General features: G+C 36.4%; 1 protein-coding gene across 2 annotated transcripts in view; it reads left to right on the forward strand.

Annotated features, from left to right (window-relative positions):
• The window catches only part of LAMB3 (laminin subunit beta 3), a 53,344-nt gene that overhangs the window by 2,584 nt on the left and 27,195 nt on the right, over window positions 1-23,565 (forward strand). For both annotated transcript variants that reach the window (XM_026675198.2, XM_087959592.1), the window contains exons 3-9: window positions 1,028-1,182; window positions 16,075-16,189; window positions 16,422-16,495; window positions 16,707-16,898; window positions 17,864-17,927; window positions 19,916-20,103; window positions 21,845-21,965. In XM_026675198.2, the coding sequence (XP_026530983.1) occupies window positions 1,028-1,182; window positions 16,075-16,189; window positions 16,422-16,495; window positions 16,707-16,898; window positions 17,864-17,927; window positions 19,916-20,103; window positions 21,845-21,965 (909 nt within the window). The remainder of the gene's footprint in view (window positions 1-1,027; window positions 1,183-16,074; window positions 16,190-16,421; window positions 16,496-16,706; window positions 16,899-17,863; window positions 17,928-19,915; window positions 20,104-21,844; window positions 21,966-23,565) is intronic.

Here is a 23,565-nt window from a genome sequence, read left to right on the forward strand (position 1 = left end):
TAGAGAACACAATACAAAGCTTCGATGATGGCGAGACGTCTGTTGCTACTAACTTTAAAAGCACAACTATAATGACGTGGGAAATAAAGAACATTTTGTTAAAGAATAGTTCTAGTTCACAGATTCAGATTATTTTATGTTTTCTAGGTCTGTGTCAGGGGTGGGTTTCTACCGGTTCTGTCCACCTCTGTAAAACCAGTAGCTCTGAAGAGCAGCAGAACCGGTTCTATGTCTGCTGATGTTTTTGCCCACCTGCCCACCCGGGCTCTTACCTGATCTTTATTTCCTGATTTTTCAACTTCAGCTGCTGAACGAGGCACAGCTGCAGTTAAAAAAGCAGGAAAAGAGGGCTGTTTCAAAGACTGCATCTCTGCACACAGCATGCTGATGACAATTTACAGGCGCGTGGCTCACAGCGTGCAAGGAAGCTCATAAATCCCAAACTGGTAGTTAACCCTGTCGTATCCCACCCCTGGTCTGTGTGTCTTTTGCATTATTTTCTGAAAAGGGCATTTGGGAATTAATGAAATAACATTGCATGTTGTTGGTGTCTGCAATGGGAGAAAATTAAGTCATTTGTTGGATGGATGAATAATATTTAGCAGGTCTTTACTGCTTTTACAACCATTGCATTGTTTAGCATACATGGTTTCTCTAATCTTTATGACAGTGCTATAAGGTAAAGCCATAGAATTAGCCACATATTGCAACTTAGCAAGTTAAGGCTAACAGTAGGAAGCTCCACGGAGTTCTAACTTCTAGTCTGATATACACAGATGATTATGTCCTTAATGACTTTTGTATAGCCATTTAATAGCTAGTTTATTGTAGAAGTGAAATTCAAAGCAGAAGTTCCTTAATTCTGTAGACAGTCACTTAACTAGAATAGCTATTATGCTATTTTGCATTACTTTTTTCGAAGCTGCTCAATATAGAAGCTTCACTTGCTACAAAAAAGGGCAGCATTTCAACTCTCTTTTGTCTTAATGAATGCTATTGCTAAAGTCAATTTTGAATTTCTTTCTAGCTTTCCCACATCTCCTGGTTGCACAAAGAACCTGTCTGCATGGGGCCTGCTATCCACCTGTGCAGGATCTTCTTATAGGAAGAATCCATTATTTGAAGGCCTCCTCCACCTGTGGACTTACCCAACCTGAAACTTCTTGTACTCCATATGGAGAAGTATGTATGATCCAAGTATTATTCATTCGGTACGGACATGACTTTCACAACTTAGTGGCATTGTGGTTTGTCACTAAACAAAACAGGGATTAGGTGCTTGAGTATGTTTGATTCCTGGTGATTGCACAAGTAGTCACCTATGTGAATTTAAAGCCAGAATTTTAAAGTAAAGTTATTATGTTTGCTAAGGAAATAAATTTGGGAGTCCACCTAACTTCAGTGAAATTTCATTCTATGTTTTGGGTGTAGATAGAGGATATTTTCTCTGCCCTCAACACAGCCTGTATAAGAATGACTTTTTTGGGATAAGCAGTGATATTTTACATGTTTTCTTTTAAGTCAACTTCTACAAACCACAGTAACTAAAAAACAAATGGATTTCATGTCAACTATTTTCATAACTTTTTCATGTTGCCCTTGTTTATTGAATATCTAATTTCTTGGTTATTAATTTTTATTTTCAAAGTTTCCCAGAAATCAAGAGGTGTCTGGTAGCACGTTTTCAGACTAAGAAATAAGTTAAAAGCTTATGTTTTTAAATAAAATTTGCTATTCTGAAAAGATATTACCAGACTCTTCTTGATTTTTGACCACCACGAACTAACACGGCTCTTCCACAAGGATGATTTCCTTTTCTTACACATGTTTTAAAAAGCGGAAGGAGGTCGAGATATTTTTCCTCCCCATCTATTTTAAAATTCCAGATTAAAGCATTTCCTGCCTTTCCTTTAGCAAATTTCAGATTATATCCTCTTCACATCAACATTCTGAATGAATGCTGGTGCAGCAGAGACCTGTTGGGACTATCACTGGTAGGTAGCTCTATCCTCTGTAGGAGTAAAACTCTAATATCCAGAACAACTTTCATAAGCAGATAAAATTTCACATAATGTGTAAGAAAGAACCAGAAGCAGGCACTTCTGAACGCAGAGAATAATGGTTTAGAACAGGGATAGAACTAGTGTTACCCTGCCACTTGCTGAAATATTGCTTCTCTCTGCATTGCTTCTATTGGCGAGACTGCTTGGAGCTGTAGTTGAAAAGAAGAGTAGGATTAAAGCAGGCTAGGATTTGGATAGAAGGTCCTCAGGAAGCAAGACTGAAAATAGTGCAAATAAGTCCCCTAATTTTGCAATATCCACTTGGGACTCAAGCTTGACCTGCAGGAGGCTTTTATATTTTTAACTAATACTACTCCCAAGATTCACATTTATTTCTGCAAGAAACTTATTTTCTACTTTAAAATAGAAAATCTTTCTGCAGGAAAAAAATGAAACTGTTGAATCTTCTCATATGAAGTAGTTATTAAGGCACAGAAGCTGTGTTAGGAAAAAAACACAAATAAAAATATCCCCTTCCCTCCAATTTTATAAATCTCTTGTACAGCAGTTTAAAATGAATGCCCAAACTGAATGCAAACTTTTGGTGTGTTTAAGTTTCAGAGCAACTAGTATCCGTTCATTTTCCAATAAACAGATGTTAAGTGGGTTGCACATATAGAGGAGGAATGCATCTTAGGGACATACTTTGAGATTGTATAAATTCCTCCACTATGAACAGAATATTAAATGAGAACCAGTGTTTTCAGAAGTATTTATGAGCCAAGATTCCCTGCAGAATCTGTTCTAATATTTGCATTTTTATTATCATTGGATCACAGGAAATGGGAAATTAACAATGATCTTTCTATTAACCTCCCCGTTTCTCACTAAATAGTAGGGTGAGGAAAGCAATTCTTCTGGTAAAACTAAGAGCCATAACTTCAGTCCAGTGAAAAATCTACTTATTCAAGGGCCATTTCATTCTTTTGCACTGTTCTCTGTTTACCAAATATTCATAACACTGATTTCATTGAATGGGAATAGGTTCTGATTCAATCACTATATAAATTAGTTAGCCACAGGACAGACATTGTGGCTGGTAATGCTCTCTGTTTCTAAGTCCTGACATGAGTTTGGTAGATATTTCTAGGTGTCTATGAATATGAAGTCTTTTATCCAGCAGAATCCACATGACTTTCAAGGAGCACTACTAAAGGAAGTGGTTGGTATAGTGCTTAAAATTGTACTTGAGAAAGGATTTTGGGAATAGCATACATGTCAGCGCTCCATGTTAATTATATCAACATACAACTCACTTACAAATATGCCAGATTAGACTACCTGATTGTCCATAAAGTTGGACAAGTAGCCCTTCCCTTCATCTTTAATTACCCTGACCAGCAACAATAATTAGATTAAAGGAGATTTAATATCTGCTATGATTTCTGTAGCTCATCATTAAATTGGCTGAGACTGACTCATATTTCATGATATGAGTACTACTGATTGAAAGGTTTATTGATAGACATTGTAAGATTTTTCCTGCCCTCTTTGAAGCATATGAATTTCAAATGGGTTAGATTAGAACCTATTATTCAACATGCTGATTTTTACTTCAGAGAATGCTATTTAAAGGGTGTGGTCAGACCAGCTAATGCAGCTCTATTTTAAGTCTGTTTTATGTGTTACGGTTTTATGACAAACTATACTCATAAAAATAATAGTTTACCATAATATTAGAAGAGTAAAATATGATAATTGGTTTAAATCAAATTGCAGGAAATTATCTTCATGGACAAACACAAAGATATTTATAGCTCTTTGGTCTTGATTGTCCTTTGGGTATGCACATGCATGTTCAAACAATATTTTAATTTTAAAAACAAAAGCAAACACTTAAGAGAAAGAAAGTTGAACATACCTACTCTGCTTCCTGTGATCAATTGACATTGTCATCCCCCCTAGAAAAAAGTCATCATTTTCATAGTTTCTCTATCTCTCCAGGTGCTTTTGCCTCTCTCTTTTACTTCACAGCATAGATCAGAGGTGTGAAACTTGATTTCATTGAGGGCCGCATGAGGGTTGAGTTTGACCTTGGGGGTAGGTGGGCAGGGTGGATGTGGCCAGGGTTGGCATGGCCAGCTCGATATCACTCATATCGGGAGTGCCTATGGTGGCCCAAGTGCTAGCTAAAATGGGCTCCCAACCTCTGTTTTTGGCTGCAACGGCCTCCTGCAACCCTCTGCCAGCGAAAACAGAGCTCAGAGCCCATTGGCAGAGGCACGACGGACCAGTCCTTCACTGTTTCCAGGGTGTCCCCATGGGCCTTGAGTTTGACACCCCTGGCATAGATGGTCTTTTGGCTGTCATCTCTGCAAAGTTTCTAAATTTTCATTCCTTTTTGATCTGTGAACAGTTCCATCTTAGCTGGTTTCTTTTCTCTTCCATCCATTACTTATCCTTCTTTTAAACTCTATATATTTTGCTCCAATTTATTCATTTGTTTGCTTTCTTTTAATCCCCTGTGTTGCAGGGCTTCAGGGTTAAATTAGATTAGACAACATACTGGAGATCTGTGATTAAATGTTCAGGTTCTATATTTTGCAGAAAAAAGAAAAGAGACCGAGGAGGGAACTCTGAAACCAAAATACTGTTGGATGACTCCAGGTCACCTTGTATTATATGCATAAAATTTTATAGACCACCCAAATCAGAACTTTCTGGCTGTTAAAAAGTATTTTTCTGATTTCACATTTTTCAATTCTAGCATTGCTATAGATTTGTGTAAAAAAAGAAATATAGTGGGGAAATGTTCACTTTCATGTTAAGAGATTCACTTGCTACATCAAAGGTGCAAAAAGTGTGGCTCACAAGTTTAGATCTGGATCTGCAACATGCCTTTTGTAGTCCTCAGGGAACCTTCAGAGTAAAAGAGGGACAGGTTATTTGTTTTAGGAAGTTTGAGAAGTTTTAAAGGGCAAGCAATGCATTAACCCTTGAAGATGTTTAAGTTAGATATTTTACTCCTTAAAATGGAAATTAAATCCCCAAATGGATAATGGTCTTGCTATCAAAATGCCAGGTGTGCCCTGATAGAATCTTTGAAAGAGGGGGCAACATTAACCTTAACCCCTATTCTTTTATTATGATATTCTCATTCTCCCTCCCTCCTTCCCTCCCTCTCTCCCTCCCTTCCTGTCTGTGTTTGCATGTGTGCATTTGTGCATGTGCATGTGTGCACATGCTTTCAAATCATTCTTACTTCCTAGACAAGTTCCTACAATTTTCTTAGCAACATTTTTGGAAGTGGCTTGCCTTCCTTCTTCAGCTGAAAGTGACTGACTTGAAGTCATCTCAACTATCTCATGCTTGAGAACTCACAGTCTCCTAGCTTCTAGCTTGGTGTTTCTAACCACTATACCAAACTGACTCTCTTACTACAAATATAACCAGTTATTGTCTTCATATTGAATTTCAAATGAATTATTTCTAAAAAGGTACAGTGAACAAATGATTTAACATTGGTCATTATTTTCTAAGTGGAGTTTGTACTCCTTATTTATTTTCTATGTATATGGATAATATTTCAATATTTAAAATGTGACCTGCACACTGCTTCCCCTATATTTATATAAAATACCTATATTTTAGAGAAGGTATGGGAACCTCTGGCATGACAGATGCTGATAAAATACAGCTGCCTAAAGCCATAATCTGTGCAATAAAAGATGCTGGGAGCTGTATGGGCAAAGGTCCACCAGTTACTAGCATTTGCTTTACAGCATGAGTAGAAAGGCAGTCTACAAACCATGGGCAGTATGAGCCCAGTAATCTGGTTCATCTCTTCCAAATGAGCTTGACTGTGCTTTCAGTGAAGAACAGTAAAAATTTATGAGCTGCCTAATTTAGGTATCTTTCCATTGCTCCTCACTGAACTTTTGTAATGGAAAACAGGAGCTGATACAGAATAATTGCAAATAAATTGAATAATACTTTGAATATAATTCTGATATCAGCCCTGGTGTCCATTTCCACTCTTTATCCTACTTTGCCTTTTCTCTTTTACTGCTGAGTAGCTTTTGAGCCAATGCTATAATTTTAATGTGAGACTTGTTTTATATTCTTTCATCTCTCTGCTGCAAGGTAAAGTTCTATATAAATTCCTATTTCTACTATCAGAAGTTTAAAAAATTAAAAAAAATTTGGTTGCTGGATGGTGGGGTTTGTTTGTTTTTTGCAACCTCTGCACAGGGTATGAGAGGAGGGGCCATGCTTGCTTGCTTTCCTCCAATTTTGCCCTGTTGGCCAGCATGTGCTGTCTAAATCTAGTGCCAATCCAAGAAGTGTCCCAAAGTGTATGTTTGTGTCCCAGATTATTTTGCAATCCTGGTAAGTTTCCTGCTGATGGAAATATTCCAGAATTCTGCCTTGAATTTGGCTACAATTCCTTTTAAACTTTATACTTTGTACCCCCACAGTGGAAGCTTGTTGGACTGGTCTAGTGCATCTTATCTATCTTACATAACACAATATATTGGGAAATCTTCTATTCAATCCCTGCATGCTGGAAGATAACATTTGATTTCACTAAAGGATTATTCCATCTGCCTGTGTTGAATACATTCATATAAAATGAGGAATGTGAGTTTTAGCAGTTTTTCAAAGGAAAGATTGCCTAAATTTACATAGTTAGGAATTCATCAGAAGTCTTTAAAAGAAGACAACAATTTTTAAGCAACCAGACACTGCAGTCTTGCACTGAATAAGTTTATTCATTTATATTTCATTTATGGAAGTATATATTCAGCTTTTTACCTGAGTTTTCCAAATTGCTAAAAAGAGTGATTAAATCACTCAGAATTAAAACAGACCTGAATATCATACAGAATGCAGTAAAAGAGAAAAAAACAAACAAATTGACTTTGTCCATAAGGACAAAATCATTTGCACTGAGGCAAATATTAATGGAGAGAGTACTATATGGTTCTGTACAGTTTCTGAGCAAACAAAAATCCCATCAATCCCAAATTTCTGTTTCCTTGGTAGATAGCCAGATACCCATGAGAAGCTCATAAGCTATGCTGAGTGTAATTATACCTTTTCACTTATATTTCCAGCAACTAGTATTTAGATCCTATATCCCAGAACTGGTAGTAATATAGAGCTATCAAACTAGTCATTGGTAATAGCATCTTCTGTAAGTTTGTGTGCACCCTTTTTAAAGTTTATAAGTTTGGTATCATAACATGCTTAGTTGGGCTTATAGTTTACCGAAAATTCTGGGTTCTGGGTTGGGAGGAATAGATGGGACAAAATCAACTTTACTTTCTTTATGTTCTGCATAATTTTATGTACCTTAATACTTTTTAAACTAAAAGTTTCATTTTTTCATGGTTGAGTCCTAGCACTCATGGATGACCTTTTTGTCTGCTTTCTGTTTTATATGATTTATAATATAATATGATTTTGTGACCATATATACAGTGTTCTTGTACCATCATTAGTGCTATTGCTACTGCTATCATTAGTGTCAGTCTTCTCACTCCCAATGTACTGTAATCTGCCTTTTTCATGGGTACATTGTGCTACTGTTTTCAGTCAGCAAAAATAGATATAAAAGAATATAAATGTTTTCTAATTGGTCAGTACAAACTCAGATGTCATCCATCAATAACCTTCCCCATTCCCTAGTTTAGGTTCAACTATTGAACATTACTAAAAATACATTTTCATCTTGGTGTGAAGTGTTTCTCAGCATTCTAGTAATGAAGTAGATAATTTTGGAGACTTACTAATAAAAAGTAGTACCATAACTTTCTCAGTGCTTATGGAATGAAAGGCCTTGAATATTAAGACATTGTTTGCCTTGGGTCAAGGCTATTGGCTCTCCTGATTATCTTGACTAAAAACCAGTTAGCACATGATAATCATAAAAGGTGAGAAGATGCTTTTATCATCTGAGATAAGATACATGGCCACACTAATGAAAAGGTTTCAGATAGTTTCTTGATACACCTCAGCTATTACTCAAATGACCTTTCCCTCTACTGAGTTAAATTTCTGACTTCCAGTCCTCAGCTGGAAGAAAATTGCACAAAATTTGTTGTCCCCATCGCTAATCCCTATCCTGCCTCTCTTGCATCTGTCCTGAATGATCTTGTTCTGTGTCCTCCCTATAAGCAATGTGATTGGGTTACTCCTTTACTGCCCTGGCATTGCTGCTGACTCCAGCCAGCCAGGAAAACACCCACTAATAAGGGCACTATAGCAGGAATGAGCCTGTCTATAGACTGGCTTGTTTTTCCTTTCTTCTATAACTGTTCAATTTAAAGTAATGGGATATGAAGAAACCTACAGGAACTTCCTCAAGGTGACTAGTCCCAAGAAAAATGGAGTGGGAGTGGGACAGGACCTGCCATAATTGGGCAACTATCTAGGTTCTGCAAAGTGAGATAACTCAAACTGAGTAGCTGCTGGGCAATCTATTGCTTACATCACAGGGAGACTAGAATGGGTAGGAAGTGACTGAAACTAAGTGGCAAATATGGGAAAGGTGACAAATTAGTACAACTGTAATTGCAGGTCAATTGAGGTTACCTGATCAGTATGAAAAAAAATTCAGGAAATAAAGTGCTAATGGAGGGAACAAATGTTAGAACAGGGGTCTTCAAACTTGACAGCTTTAAGACTTGTGGACTTCAACTCCCAGAATTCTTCCTCCAGTCATGTTAGCTCAGGAATTCTGGGAGTTGAAGTCCACAAGTCTTACACTTGTCAAGTTTGAAGACCTTTGCATTAGAAGATAAATGGCTCAGGTGGAGGCTAGCTAGTTAACAGAGAGGAAGAGGAGGAGCTTATATTTCTGTCTCCCACTTAAGCCTGTCTCACTCATGGTGGGGCCAAGACAAAGACAATGTTGTTGGGCTAAGGCAGATATTTGTGCAGCCAGGACATGATTTTGCTGTAGAATGTAGAGGAGCCTACATATTTAGAAGTATAAGACTGAGAAACGTTATAATCAATCATGAAATATGGAGATTTTCAAGGCAGGTGGTACTATGTTTTAATTATGAAGCAATTTACCATATTTATACTTTCCCTTGGCTTACTTTCTTAGAAAGGCAGCATGATGCATTGGTAAATTATCAGTCGAGGTCTAAGAAGATAAAATTTTCACTTGTAGTAATTTCATGAGTTGAACCATGTACTTTTCTCGTCAATAATTCAGAAGTGGCTTCCCATTCCAGTGTAAATTCCAGTGTAAATTCCCTGGTAATCCCTTATCAGAATACTGACTAGTTCCAATCCTGTTTAATGGTTTTCAAGCCTAAATAAGATCAGTGAAAAGCTGCTACCTATTAAACATAAATTTAAATCCTCGCGTAGCTATAAATATACTGCAGCTGGTTGGAGAACAGCTCTCTGATGTCATTGCTGGCATATGAAGAACCAATATACAGAAGCAAATCAGCAGGGGAAAGTGGAATCCAGCATGACTGAATAAAATTAACATTTCATTGTAGTAGAACAAAGTGATTTGATGTGATAGTTTTTAACCCTAGCATGCTTGAATGCTCACATCTAAAAACAATAGCAACAGATGACCATTTTTCAAACAGGAGGTAAGACTGTGTAACTACTGAACCTCCTGCTGACAACCCCCTTCTCATCCATGTATAGAAATCCCCAATAACTTGTCTATTAATATGTATTTTTCTACTATGCACAATATGGTTTTTGACTGTGTAAAGAACTCTGAAACATTAACCACTTTATTACAAAGCAACGTCACGATCCTGGTGTGTAGATTATTATTACATTTTTTGCTAGAGAACTGAGATCTGTACAGAGCAATTTTCTTAGTGCCATCTAACATATAGAAAATGATGCCAGTTGCTGTACTTAGAACACAGAATTAAGATGCCCATATTACCCTTGCAGCTGGGCATTTCTTATCTGTATAGCTTTTGAAAAACACATGTTGTAATAGCACAGCTCCACTTTCTGGTTACTTCATCTGTTGAGAGTATTACCTGCTACAGAAACATATAATCTTCAAGTACATGTCATTGGGTTGGAAAACTTTCATAATTCTCTGTCTTATACTATGGGGTATAATTATTTCGTATTGCGGTTCCTATATCCTCTTGATAAGCAGTTTTTTGTCAGATTTTTTTTTGATGCAGCAAAAATGTTTAATGAATGCACTGACATGTTTATAAAGGAGAGGTATGAAAATTGTTGATTTACCAAATTCAAGTGGCACCATTGATGCTGTATATTTTTTAGTTCTTTAAATATTTGTTTTTTAGGTAAAAACAAACACAATGGACTTCCTTGAAGAACCAATGATTAATAAGCACTATAGTGTTAATTAAGTTGTAGAAAAAGAGATGGAAACAAATAACCTTAAGCAAGCAGAACAGCTGAACACAGGAAATGATGTCAGGAATAATTAATTTTTTTGTAAAATATTATTTCCATCTGGCTTTGTTGAAGTATCTTGATGTGATTCATTCCCATTCCCAGAATTCATTTAGATCAGGTTGTTCTTGCAACCAGAAAACAGAAAATATGCATCTTAACATAGTAATTTTCAAAATTCATCTGGACCAGTCCTATCATTGAGCAGAATGACATAGGGAATAGCTGGGAAACTGTTAACAATTCGGATTGCTGCTTTCAGGTTTAGCAGAGACTTTGCTTGTTTACATTGTCAGTCAGTTTTGGTAAATGAAAAGTGAGAGGGCTTTTCCCTGTTCTCTGCCTCAAACATAAAAATATCTGGAATTGCCCCCCTCCCCCCAAAAATCATGTTATTATGCTTGATAACCATGTCCAATATGAATCACACTCCTTAGAACTGACCCACTAATTTGTCTTACATGTACGTTTTGTGTTTGCTCTGAGTAGTATTCTGCTGCCGTCAAATGTTCCTTTCAAATTAGTGTTACATTCAAGGCGTATGCTATTAATTTTATTATGAGATAAAGTGTAAATATGTGCTTTAAGAAAGAAAAACAGTGCACTGACAAGGATCACTCTGAGTTAAACAACAAAGTCCATTGCTCTTTCCTCTCTTTAAAATGTCAGCCTATATATGAGATAATTAATACGAACCCTGATGGAACGAATTCTTGCTGCTGTTCCTATGAGCGTGATTGTTGCTTAATGGCAGTTTTTAACTGAATTCTCAACTGCAAAATTAAGTGTTCATTATTTATTAATATTGCATTGTTTGCTAACTATGAAAAGTCAGTTAAATGGCTCTCCAGAATGTAAAATACTGTTGGTGAATGTTATTTTCAGGTATCATCCATTTCCCAACTTTCTACAATTCTTCATTTGTTTTGGGTAATTTTTTTTGCCATCTCAGCAATTAATGAGAACTTAAGGGTTTTTCTTCCTACTATTATCTGTTTGACAATATTACAGAAATTATTTTCAGACAATGACATATTCACCGACTAAACCTGCTCCTCCTCCTGGGCCTTTTATAAGGATGTGATACATAGAAATTTATTCTGCTTTCATAGATCTGAACTAAATATCACTTGCTAATTGCTGCTGGTCAAAGGGATAATTTGAACATTATTTCAAAATCTGAGAAAACTCACACCCACCCACACATCTGCCAATAACTAGTATGAATAAGAATTCCAGATGATTCAGTGACATTTTCATATTGTTAAAAAGATCAAACTATTTTCTATAAGCATCTTTCATGCCAGGTTCTTTGTTGACCAAATTTATAGAAACAGCTATCATCTTAACTAACATTCCTGAAATAAAACACTGCATATGTGAAATATAATTTAAAACATTGCTGTGTAATAAAGTGGTTTTATGACTAGGGAACTTATGATACAATTTGATTTCCATACAAGCAAAGTTGCTAACTGAACAATATTTAAATGCTTATATTTCAAAATGACATTGTACTCATAAATGAAGCACAATATTTTTTCATGAAAATACATTATCAGAGGTGGTATCCAGCAGGTTCTGACCAGTTCTGGAGAACTGGTAGGGGAAATTTTGAGTAGTTTGGAGAACCTGCAAATACCACCTGTGGCTGGCCCCGCCCCCATCTATTCTCTGAGTCCCAGCTGATCAGCTGGGTCTTCTTTCGTTGCCCTGTACAGGAGAACGGAGCTGGAAAGCAGGTTAGTGGAGTGGGGAGGGAATGGAGACTTTGCAGTATCCATCCCCTGCCATGCCCACCAAGCTACGCCACCAAGCCAAGCCACGCCCACCAAGCCACACCCACAGAACCGGTAGTAAAAATTTTTGAATCCCACCACTGCCTGAGACTATGAAAATGAAATTAGACACATATTTTTTGAAGACATGTACTCATCCCTTACAGATAGCATTCTTTTAAAGTGGCTTCAGAGATTAGGATAAAGGTCCCACTCATCCCCGCCATACAGTGGTCAGTTATATGTTGCCAGAAAAGAAACATATAACTGAAAGAAATGGAAAGAGATGGACATTTGCATTCATATATATAAAATTATGTAGATAGACAACAACGCTGTGGTTTTTTTTTTGTGCAAATTAGGATGGTATAGTTATTTGTAGTTGAAAAGCACACACCTAAAGGATAGTGCTAAAACATTCTTTTATTTCTATCTGCATATTTCTAGTTTTTCTTTCTTGTTTCTTTCACATAAGCATAGGTTCTTCTTTCTGTTTGTGCTGAAAATATAGGTGTAGGAAGAAAAGTAAGTCACAGGAAGTCCAGGGTGATAGGAAATATTACTCAATTAATGGCACTCTGATATTTTAGAGCAATGCTTACAAAATGGTTGCTATGAGGATAAGGCACAACATAAATGTTAGGTTAACTAATTTACACCCACATAGAAGGAAATTAGTGTGGCATTTCTGTAACTTTTGTGAAATATAAATTGGTCTTTTGCTTTGTGATTTGACAACTTCCTAAGCAGATTCATGCGGCTTACTCTTGCTATAGTTCTGGCCTGGATAAAGATGAACAATAATTTGAGGGAAATTATTTTCTATTTCTTTCAACAGACAGGGAATTTAACTGGGGAACATTCTAGTTTTCTTGATTGCACTCTTAGTATTGAGGACTAAGTCTTTGATTACAAGAAGACCAAGTAAAATATATGTATTTCTCCTAAGTAGGGACCTCTTTGGGCCTCCATTTATTTTGGGTCAATTCAACTGCTACAAGGAGACAGCTGTTGTCTGATTCCATCATTTGGGTGGTTGGCTGAACAACCTCCCTTCCTTAATCTAATATATAGTGTAGATTCTGTTTCAGCGATCTATAGTATCAGCGGGGATACATAACTCCATGAACCCTGCATGTACCTGCTTTCTTGATAACAAAAGTTGTGCTGGGTCCTTATTCCCAGCAACAAATACAGAGAAGGATCTGCACATTTCTCCCGAAAGCCAATGTCTAGATGGGAATATATCCAACATTTTGGCAGGAGGAACATTGGAGAGAGCTCTTCCAAAACAGCATGACCTTGAGGAGAGCCAAAATAAAAGCTGGACAGAAATTTTGTCTGACCCAGGGAACTTTGAGATACACACCTCCTCTGGCAAACTCTAGTTTGGAGCAAGGACATTTTTCCCTCTTAAGCAATAAAATGTTACACAATTTATTCAGTACAGCAGTCAACCCTTACATTTGCATCCAGTGTAAATTTTAGGTTTCCCAAATATTGAAAGTACAGCAGGATTTCAACACTGGAGTGCACTGTCTTGTGAAATGTTTGTTTCATGTTTCACATGTCCATGTATGTTGTATGTCAGATCCAAATTCTGAGAAGTCCAAGCTCAGCAGACAAGGCATGACCATATGAGCTGATGAGAGGTCCTTCTCAAACTACAGATGACCTTTTACACAATGTGTTGTGCTAAAATGGAGCCATTTTTAATTACCATGTACTTGACAAAAATGCAATCTATTCTGTGCTGCTACGGTAATGTATCTGAAGTTATACTCATTCTACTATCCAATAAAATATTTTAGGCTCCAGTATACAGAAGTGGTAAAGACAACCTTTTCAGAATTTAACTTGGGCACCTTATAGACTTTCATCTGAATCTAACAATATAATACATTAATGTCATGTGTTTACAGAATCTCTTTGTCCACCAATGTTTCAGCTTTTTCCAAATTACAACCTTCCAGAGTCTGTCCAACCATATTCAGATTAGCAACATAATTTTTTTCCACCCTGCAACTATTTTTAACCATGTGATTGCTAATAGTAGTATGATTATGTTTGTTAATGTATATTAATGTTCTAAGCCAGGGGTGTCAAACTTGCGGCCCGTGGGCAAGATATGTCATGCACTGGCCATGCCCACTCCCGATTTAGCGAAGGGGAAAAAAGTAGCGATACATCCTATTTTAAGTAGACTCTTGTTCTGGTGGCATTTGGTCTGTTTTACATCACTTCTTTCAACATGCCTTTGTTAGAATCAGTGGAATTAATGTAAAAGCCAGGATTTAACTTAATCTGTTATCTTTTAGTATTTGTTTGTCAAGTTTGGGCTGAAGTCTCTTTAAGCCTTTTGTGCACAAACCTTTTGAGATAGCCCAGTCTGACTTACTCCTTGAATTACTCATTCAGGCTGAAGAGGATTGACTTTTCACCCACTAACCTTTCACCCACTAAAGCCACTTGCCTTCTAATGTTTTCTGAATCTAGGAAGTTGAGATGGATTTAGCTCAATCTATTTTGAGATTTAAATAAATGCAAGTTTGTTCTGCTAAAGCCTCCTCTGGTGACATGGCAAAGTTCTGCCATTTTTGTTTCATGCGTGACCAATACTGTCACACTCAACATTTGGATTTACTTTCATGTAATGTTGAAGGTATAGAATTTATTTAACATTATAATAAAATTAAAGATACAACATAGCAAGCCTGTCAGAAATATTCATTCTCCCTGGGTGCTTTAGCCAAATGTAGCTGATCTGAATTTGCATAAATAAAAAGCGTTCTTCTGTTAAATGGTAGACAACAATTTCCAGCCTTTTTGTTTTAGGCTTTAAAAAAAGAAATTTTGTTCTGGCATGAACTTACCACAAAGAAGAAAAAAACCCAGCATGTAACCCAAAATGTAATGTTTGCCCCTTTGAAGGGAAGATATAAAACCTAGAGTGAAATTTGGAGAGCTTGTTTTCCAGTAAAAACTGACAAGTAATTTGTCACCCAAATTAATTAAAATTTTCAAGCTTTTTAAATCATGTACTGCTTTTGAAATGTCAATATCTCCTTTGGGAGATCAGATTTAGAATAGCCATAGCCTCACCAATTTTAAGGTACTGTACTGAGCAGTCCTTACAAAGTAAACATTTGCCAAAGAAGAATTGGAAGAAGGGGCTTGTAAATAACAGGGATAAGGCTCTTAAACAAGCCTGGCCTTGTGTTCTGATAAAAATGATAAATTTTGTTTGGGTCAAGGGTATGCATCTAGGGAAGAAAAGGAGATTAATATATAAATATTTTGAAATATATTAATATAAGTATTTATATTAATATATATCCTTTTCTAAAGGATGTCATTGTTGGGGCTAGACAAATCCTGAGCGTGGGACAAGTATTTCAAAATGAAGGAGTAACAAAGAGAAGGTACAATTCCATGGTTCCATGAGTTGACATTGTTTAATTGATCAAAACCAGAGCATGTGAATTCTCTTCATCTTATGGGACAGACAGAGCAGTTGGAAAAACCTCTCTGTAAAGGAAAATGAGAAGTGGAAAAACACAAGATCCCCTGCATTTATATCCCCATATACTTTTACACAGAGATAAATTAGAAGCCTAGTTTGAAAATGCATATGCTTATTCATCCACTTGATTAAAATTCCAACTTTCAATCAAAGAATCCTTTATCCAAGGAAAGGATTAAATAGAATGCTAGTTCTATTAAATAGAATTAAATAGAATGCTAGTTTCTAAAAGATGGAAGTAACATTTAAAACTATTTTGCATTATTATATCATTTGGGTTTAATTTTGTAGAACACCACACCACTGAGATCATGAATCTAATGGCCATCTTTTATTCCTGTTTCAGTGGCAAATGAAATGTTGCGTATGTGATTCCAGAACCCCTCATGCATTCAACAGTCACCAGGTGGAAAATGTTCTTTCTTCTACAGGACACAAGCGGTGGTGGCAATCTCAGAATGGTAAGTCCCTGATTTAGAGGAGGGGGGGAAGGAAAGAGGTTGATGTGGACGTGCTGTAAAGTAGAACAATGATTTGAGAGGGACAAGGGTTGTGTGGATTTAGTAAATAGGGCCTGAGTTTTAATAGATTAACTGCAAAGAGGAAATGGATGATCTAGCTTTTAGAAAAAGCCCTTAGTTTCATAATCTTCATGGCCCACTGTTCTGATAATTGCTTTTTGTGTCTCCTCAGATGTGAAACATGTTTCTCTCCGACTAGATTTAAACAATACATTTCAGCTTGCTAATCTCCTGCTGGACTTCAGGGTATGTGCATAGCTCTCCTGTTTCTTCTTAGGGAAATAAATTTGATTCAAATGGCCTTTGCAAGCCAGTGACAGTTTTGATTTCAACTCTTAGCTTATCTGGGTTCTGGATCAATCACACTGATTAATTCCTCTCTCTCCTTTTTCTTGCTAAGGGTAGAGAGCAATACTATTGAATTCTAGTTATCTCTTCTTTCCTCTGTCTCTTTAAGAGTCCTTTGCCAGGTGGCATGGTGATTGAGCGTTCTACTGATTTTGGCACAACTTGGAAGATCTATCAGTACTTGTCCACAGACTGTTCTACTATTTTCCCCCGGATCCACAAGGGCTTGCCTCAGAAGTGGCAGGATGTCCGTTGCCGGGACATACAGAGTCAACCTAGACAATCTCAGAATGGAGGAAAGGTATTGAAAATGCAGTACTCCTTGGGCTAAGATTACATAGGATTTATTGATCTCAAAGTTACAGTATCATATATATATATGTGTATGTACTGTAGACACACACACACACACACACACACACACACACGTGTGTATGTGTGTGTATACATCTATATAAATTTTATCACATTAGTCCACAATACTACATGCACTTATACACTGTTGCATCACATTCCAGGAAGTTGACAAGAATTATGCAATTAAAACAGTAATGAAACCACAAGGAATAACCGGTTCACAGTTTCAGAAGTCCTGCCTCTAGGTTTTCAGTTGATTTATTCATTTTGAAAACAGCCATATTCTTGCCGTATGAAATAAATTGTTTTTCCTTATCCAGGGGTGTAGTTTTGTCTTCCAGGGGTGGATTTTGCTTTGTAGAAGCACCCCAACTTGCAAAGAGGCTGTGTTGGAGCTTCCAGCACCTCACTTATCCATGTGAGGCACCTTAATACTTCTTTTCTAGGATTCCATCCACTTAATGATGTATAATTCTTCCTCAATGATCACAACTTAGAATGTCAGGACTGTAGCATTCAGCAAAGCGATTATATGACATCTCACTTAATGACTGTTCATTCAGCATTAATGAACTGTTAGGAAGATTCTAGTCCCAATTGTGATCAAGGACTACATATGCATCCAGGTAGAGATCAATTGCTTGTTACTCTCTTAAGAATCAGAAACAAGGGTTTGTAAAGCTAAAATAATAATTAAGTAAAAGCTTCTTAATTTGTTTAATGATAAGGGAGATCAAATAGGATTGATTGGATAGCTGACACTAGTATATATGACCAATTGCAATAAGTTTCCATTGTTTAAAATTAGAATATCATGACTTGGAGTCAGCTCATTGATGACTTTTATAAAAGCAGGATAGAGGAACTCTACCTGTGATTTTAATAATTACTCTCTCTCTTTGTTATAAGATTAAGTTCAACCCTGTAGACCTTACATCAGGGATGAGAACATCCAAAAGCCAGCAAATTAACAGTGAGTTTGTTTTTTTTATGTTAGTTTGGTTTGATATCATTGCAAAAGGTGGGTTTGAGATTTATTGGACTATTACAAGAAGCAGAACTCTATGTTGCTGTGTTGAATTTGACTGTAGTACCTCAAATGAATACAATTTTTTTTCTACCTTCTTAGGTTGGGATCACAGCTAGGTGGTAATATGTACTGAAATAAATATTGTATATAATATTATTGCCTAAAATAAGAGATTAGGTAAGATAAGGGCTTGACTATATTTTTCAGAAGTTACCATTTTTTGGTAAAGTTGTTATATTTTGTTTGCACATTTGGATAAAAGAATTCTGATGAAGTTATGATTGTAACATGGCAGTATCGTGTTTTTAGGTTTGCTTTATCATTAGTTTGTGTTTTCTATCTCTCCAACAAACGGGCATTCACAATGACAGCCTGCAGAAGTCTGTGTGTTCCTCTGAGACCCTTATGGAGCCAATCAAGCATCCAAGGAAACACTTTCTTTTAATTTTATGGATAAATAGATTGAATCTGAGTGTAGGAGAGTTAACTAAATTTCCTTTAAGAAGATTTTCCCTGTAGGAAAACTGGGAAGAGGTATGATAGTTGAAAATCTAAGATGGATCTAGATTGTGTTATTTTTTTATTAGTTTTGAACATTTTTATTAGTTCTGGTGAAGAACAAATGTTAGTGGTTGAACCTGAAGGGACTGAGCAATGTCTACATTTGTCTAAACAGAAAGAAAAGCCAATCTCAGCCTAAAAGTTAGCTCTTATCCTATTTCTAAACAGAGGTAATTAAGATTTGAGAGGTATACAGTGCATTCAAATTAAGCTAATGTCACAAGCTATAAATATTTTCAGTAGACAAAAACAATCTTTAAAATGTCTTGAAACACTGTGATACAATGGTATAGTGGCAGTTTACCCCTAGTATATAACAATAGGGGATGTGCTGCCAAAAACATGAGGTTACCAACTGCTATGGCATCGAGTTGTTGTTGAATGTGTGTCAATCTGCTGTTGGTGATCAGTGGTAGTACAGCAATGATGGATGGGGGAAAAAAATCATCATCATATTACTTTGATTCCTGATGATTGTTCCTTACAGTTTTCTTGCCAGCATTTTTCAGAAATGACTTGCCAGCTCCTTCTTCCTCAGGCTGAGAATAGTGGCTGGCCTAATATCACTCAGTCTTAATCCCTACTCCCTACTCCCAAGTTTTAGCAATGAATGAGGCTGGTGTTAAAAATGATCCACAGCTAGATACACCACTGTTGTGATTTAATTTCTAATCAGAGAGAGGAATCAGGGACTGGGCAAAGAATTCAATATTCAAGTTATAAATTATAGTTGTAGACCTAGATTGTGAGACCAAAAAAAAAAAAAAAATGCTGCTTGATGTCTTAATAAAAGAGGAAAATGCATCGATATGTGGTATTGCATTGTGTTTTGCATCACATTTTACAAACACACAAAAACATCCATGATATGCACCACCAGCTATTTCCTGCACAGCTGCATGCATGGATTGGGCCTATTTATATAAGGAATGTTGGGCACATGCAGTATTACGTACTATTATAAATATTCCAACTGCTATTTTAAACTTATCTTAATACCCTTGAAAAAGCTTTTCTCCAAAGCAATATTGTACTGAAGCTATATTGTACTGAAGTTGTACCCACTTATTTGGAGATACATGCTTATGTGCAGTATTTGTGTGTGATATACATACATACATACATACATACATACATACATACATACATACATATGTATACCACACTTGTGTATACGTATATGCATGCATCCATGACTGTTGAGACTCAGTAATGATCTCATTCTTTCTCCCAAGAATTGTTCCACAAATAATATTATACCTGCCTATCCCTGTCTGTGTGTCATTGATAACACAGCTAAAGAACTTGGGTTTTATTTTGCCAACTTGTCCCAGCATTCTATTAATTTCTCCCTTTTTCATCTGAAATAGATCTGGCTGAATTCACCAACCTGAGAATCAACTTCACACAGTTGACCCGTTTTCCACATCAGGGGTACCGCTTACCCAGTGCTTTCTATGCCTTAAATGAGATGCAGGTGCAAGGCAGCTGTTTCTGTCATGGGCATGCAGATCGCTGTGCTGCCCCTGATGCCTCTTCTGGAGAGTCCAGGGCTATGGTAAGAGAGAGAGAGAGAGAAGGCTGTTTTTTTAAAAATAATGTTATTACACTTAACAAAGTATAAAATACAAATGAATATGAAAATAGTGGGAAAGTGGGGAAGGGAAAGACAGAAGAAATGTATGGTGAAGGAGAAAAAAAAAGAGAAAAGCATTGACTTCTATTTTTTTTAATATAGTGGTATAAAATAATAACATTGTCTCGACTTTTTACATACTTAATATATATTAGCTATTTCTATATCAACAAACGTAACTAATCAGCAAAACCCAAAGTCAAAGTTTCATTTTTTCCCATCTAAAACACAAAATCCAGAAGTGATTTCCAAGCAGAAACAATATGTATTCTTTTCTTTTATTAGAGCAGGCAATTTAGCCATCTCTGCTAATTCCATTAGGTTTTCCAGTCATTCATCCATTATGGGAAGAAACGTTGCTTTCTAGGTTCTCATTTCATTTTAGTGAGCCTGCACTGCAATCTGATCTCTTAGTGACAGATATCATTCTACAAGTTTCTGCAGGTGTGCACTAATGTGCTAATAATACTTTGTGTTTTTGAAAAGCAGAGAGTATTTCCTGCATTGTGCATTGTCTAATTGTCAGAGGGGATAGTTTTTGCTGCCTATCTGTTAAGACTGATTTCAAAACAGTTTGGTCCAGTGCTGGAGTTAGTCTGATTCAGAATGCATTTCTGACTGTCTTAAAGCTTTGTGCCCACCATCTTAGTTAGACTTCTGCCCTGACTTTCCTGCTGCTAGGGTTTAAAAAAAACATCAAGTGCTTGCTTAATATTTAACTTATTATACAGTTGAACACGGACATCTAGAAAGGACAGGGAATCAAAAACTGGTACCTGCAGGGAAGAGGCTTACTTACCTGCCCTCTTTACCTTTCAGTCAGTAGCATTTTCTTATACTCAGTGTTTATGGTTTGGGGCAGAAGAGCTGAGGAGAATTCAATTTCCAGAAGTCGGAAATGCTCCAAAGAGCATCAAGGATGGACAAATTTTAAGTTTGCCAATGTTTGTTAATACCGTAAGGAAAAATTAAAGGGGGATTTGAGACCACCCCCTTAATCTGCCCTTTCCCTCATACTAGTTTGCAGCAGCTGCTGACATTCTGGCTTTTACACTGACAAAAATCTGTATTGTTTAGTCTTGCAACAAACTGGTAAAGGTCAGAAGCAGAAAAGAAAGTTGGAAGGGATCTGAGTAGTTGTAGATATCTGTGGAGAAGGTGGGGAATATATAATTAGTGGTTATCTTGTTCATATGCTGCTTTTTCTTTCTTTCCACCATTTCACATTATGGTCAGAAGGACAGAATGAATATTAGCTAGACAAGATGGTGAGCTTCTTATGGGAAGAACCTCAAAATTCCACTTCATTTAGTAGCTTTTTGAATCTGCACTACTGAGGGAAGTGCATATTTTTTTTGTTTTCCTGGTCAGGTATGGATTACTAGGCTTGGTAACAATGCCTTCAAGGGCTAAATAGTTTGGCATTCAGAGTTAAATATGAACTGTGAGAAACAGCATCTGAGTTGCACAAAAAGCTCTTTGTATTAGCATAGACAGAACTGGAAAGTAATCTTGTAAAGAAGCCAAAATGGAACTTTTCTCTGCCAAATTAGGTTAAAAGAGTCACAATGTGAGGAATAAATAAATATGAGAAGCAACTGTAGGGCAACAGCAGCAGGAGAAGCTGCCATGATATTAAAACTAGGTTTTGTTTACATTCTAGGTTCATGGGCGTTGTGTATGCCAGCACAATACTGCTGGGCCAAACTGTGATCACTGTGCATCTTTTTACAATGATCAGCCATGGAGACCTGCTGAAGATGACAATCCTAATGAATGTTGTAGTATGTATGCCTATTTGATTTCCCAGGAAAAGATTTATTTAATAAAGCTTTCCAAAAATATAGGTAGTATAAGTTATAATTGCAGAAAACTTTGCAAGTATTAGTTGTATGACTTACAGAATCAGAAAAAGGGAAGATCACGAAAAGATAACTGAACATAGACATAACTAACATTTAAACCTTTCAGAATGCTAAGATATATTAGAAGAGGCAATAATTTATATACACATCTTAAACTTCATACTTTTCACATTGGTGGATATTTTATTTTCTCTTTTAAATGTTACTGTTGATTTTTATTGCTTTATTTTTACTTATAATACCGCCTTGGTTTCTTAACACGAAAATCTCTCCTCCCCCCTGTGGTTTTGAAGAAATGTTGGAGATGTTGCACTAACATATTGTTTTATTTATTTATTTGGTTTGTCAATTGCTTACAAGATAATAGGTATAAGTAAAAACATGGTTATGAATACATGGATACATATAAGAAAAAATAAATAAAAGAAACAATAGGACAGGGACGGTAGGCATGTTGGTGTGCTTATGCACTCCCCATATTGTATTCTAAACTTGGTAGCTTTAAGAGCTGTGGACTTCAAATACATAGTGTGAACATCACTTTGCTCTTTAATGAGCATTTTCTGTCATTTTTTTCTGGCATCTTTGGCAATCTAGAAATTTAAAGGTGCTGTTACTTTAAAGTTTTAGGATTGGTGCTTAATGTTCCAGGCTAGAAGCAGGACACTGTAAGTTCTAGTTCCACCTTAAATATGAAAGCTGGCTGGGTAACTTTGGGCCCAACTCACCTCACAGTTGTTGTGGAGAAAATAGGAGGAGTATTGTGTTTTTGTGCCTCCTTGAGTAATTTATAAAAACAAAGGCAGGGAATAAACAAACTTTAAGGAGAGAAATCCTCAAAATTTGGCACTTCAGGGTCTCGTAGAAGCCTGAAAAAAATATCAAACAATGTTAGTGGAGTGATACTGTGTTCATGCTATCATTAGGTCTGAAGCACTTCTGAATTACCTTCAGAGCATGCACAACAAACTCTGGTTTTCCTCTGAGAAACCAAAGCAATATGCCAAACTAAGTGTAGCTTTCCACCACATTCTATAAAAATGGTTACCAAGCTTTGGTTCATGCTGATATCATTGTTCTGAACTAGCAGGCTCCTAAGCCTGAAACTCTAATTGCTTTCCTTCCACGGCAGGCTCGTAATCCTGCACTTTTGATTGGTCCGTGAATAGCCAATCATGATTGCTAAAAATGGTTACCAAGCTTTGGTTTATGCTGATATCATCATCAAACAGTTTTGCAGATCTTTGTGAAAACCAAGGATTGGTAATGTGACATTTACAGTTGCCATGTCATCCTAATTCCCCATCAGTATGATGTCCAGTATTAAGAATAAGTACATTTAATTTAGTTTTTTTTTTTAAAAAAAAAATGGGTAAGGTTTGCTAGTTTTCAAATCTTATGAGAATAACCAAAGATTTGCTGATCTTATGAGAATGTATTCATTTTTACTTCTATTTTTCCTAGTTTTATTTTAGCATGTTTACTATAGCTCTTCTGTACTATCTACATAAAAGGTCTG

This window comes from Notechis scutatus, chromosome 3, assembly GCF_049901735.1.
Source record: "Notechis scutatus isolate UNSWTSFEM ecotype Mainland chromosome 3, rNotScu1.2, whole genome shotgun sequence".
Lineage (NCBI taxonomy): Eukaryota > Metazoa > Chordata > Lepidosauria > Squamata > Elapidae > Notechis > Notechis scutatus.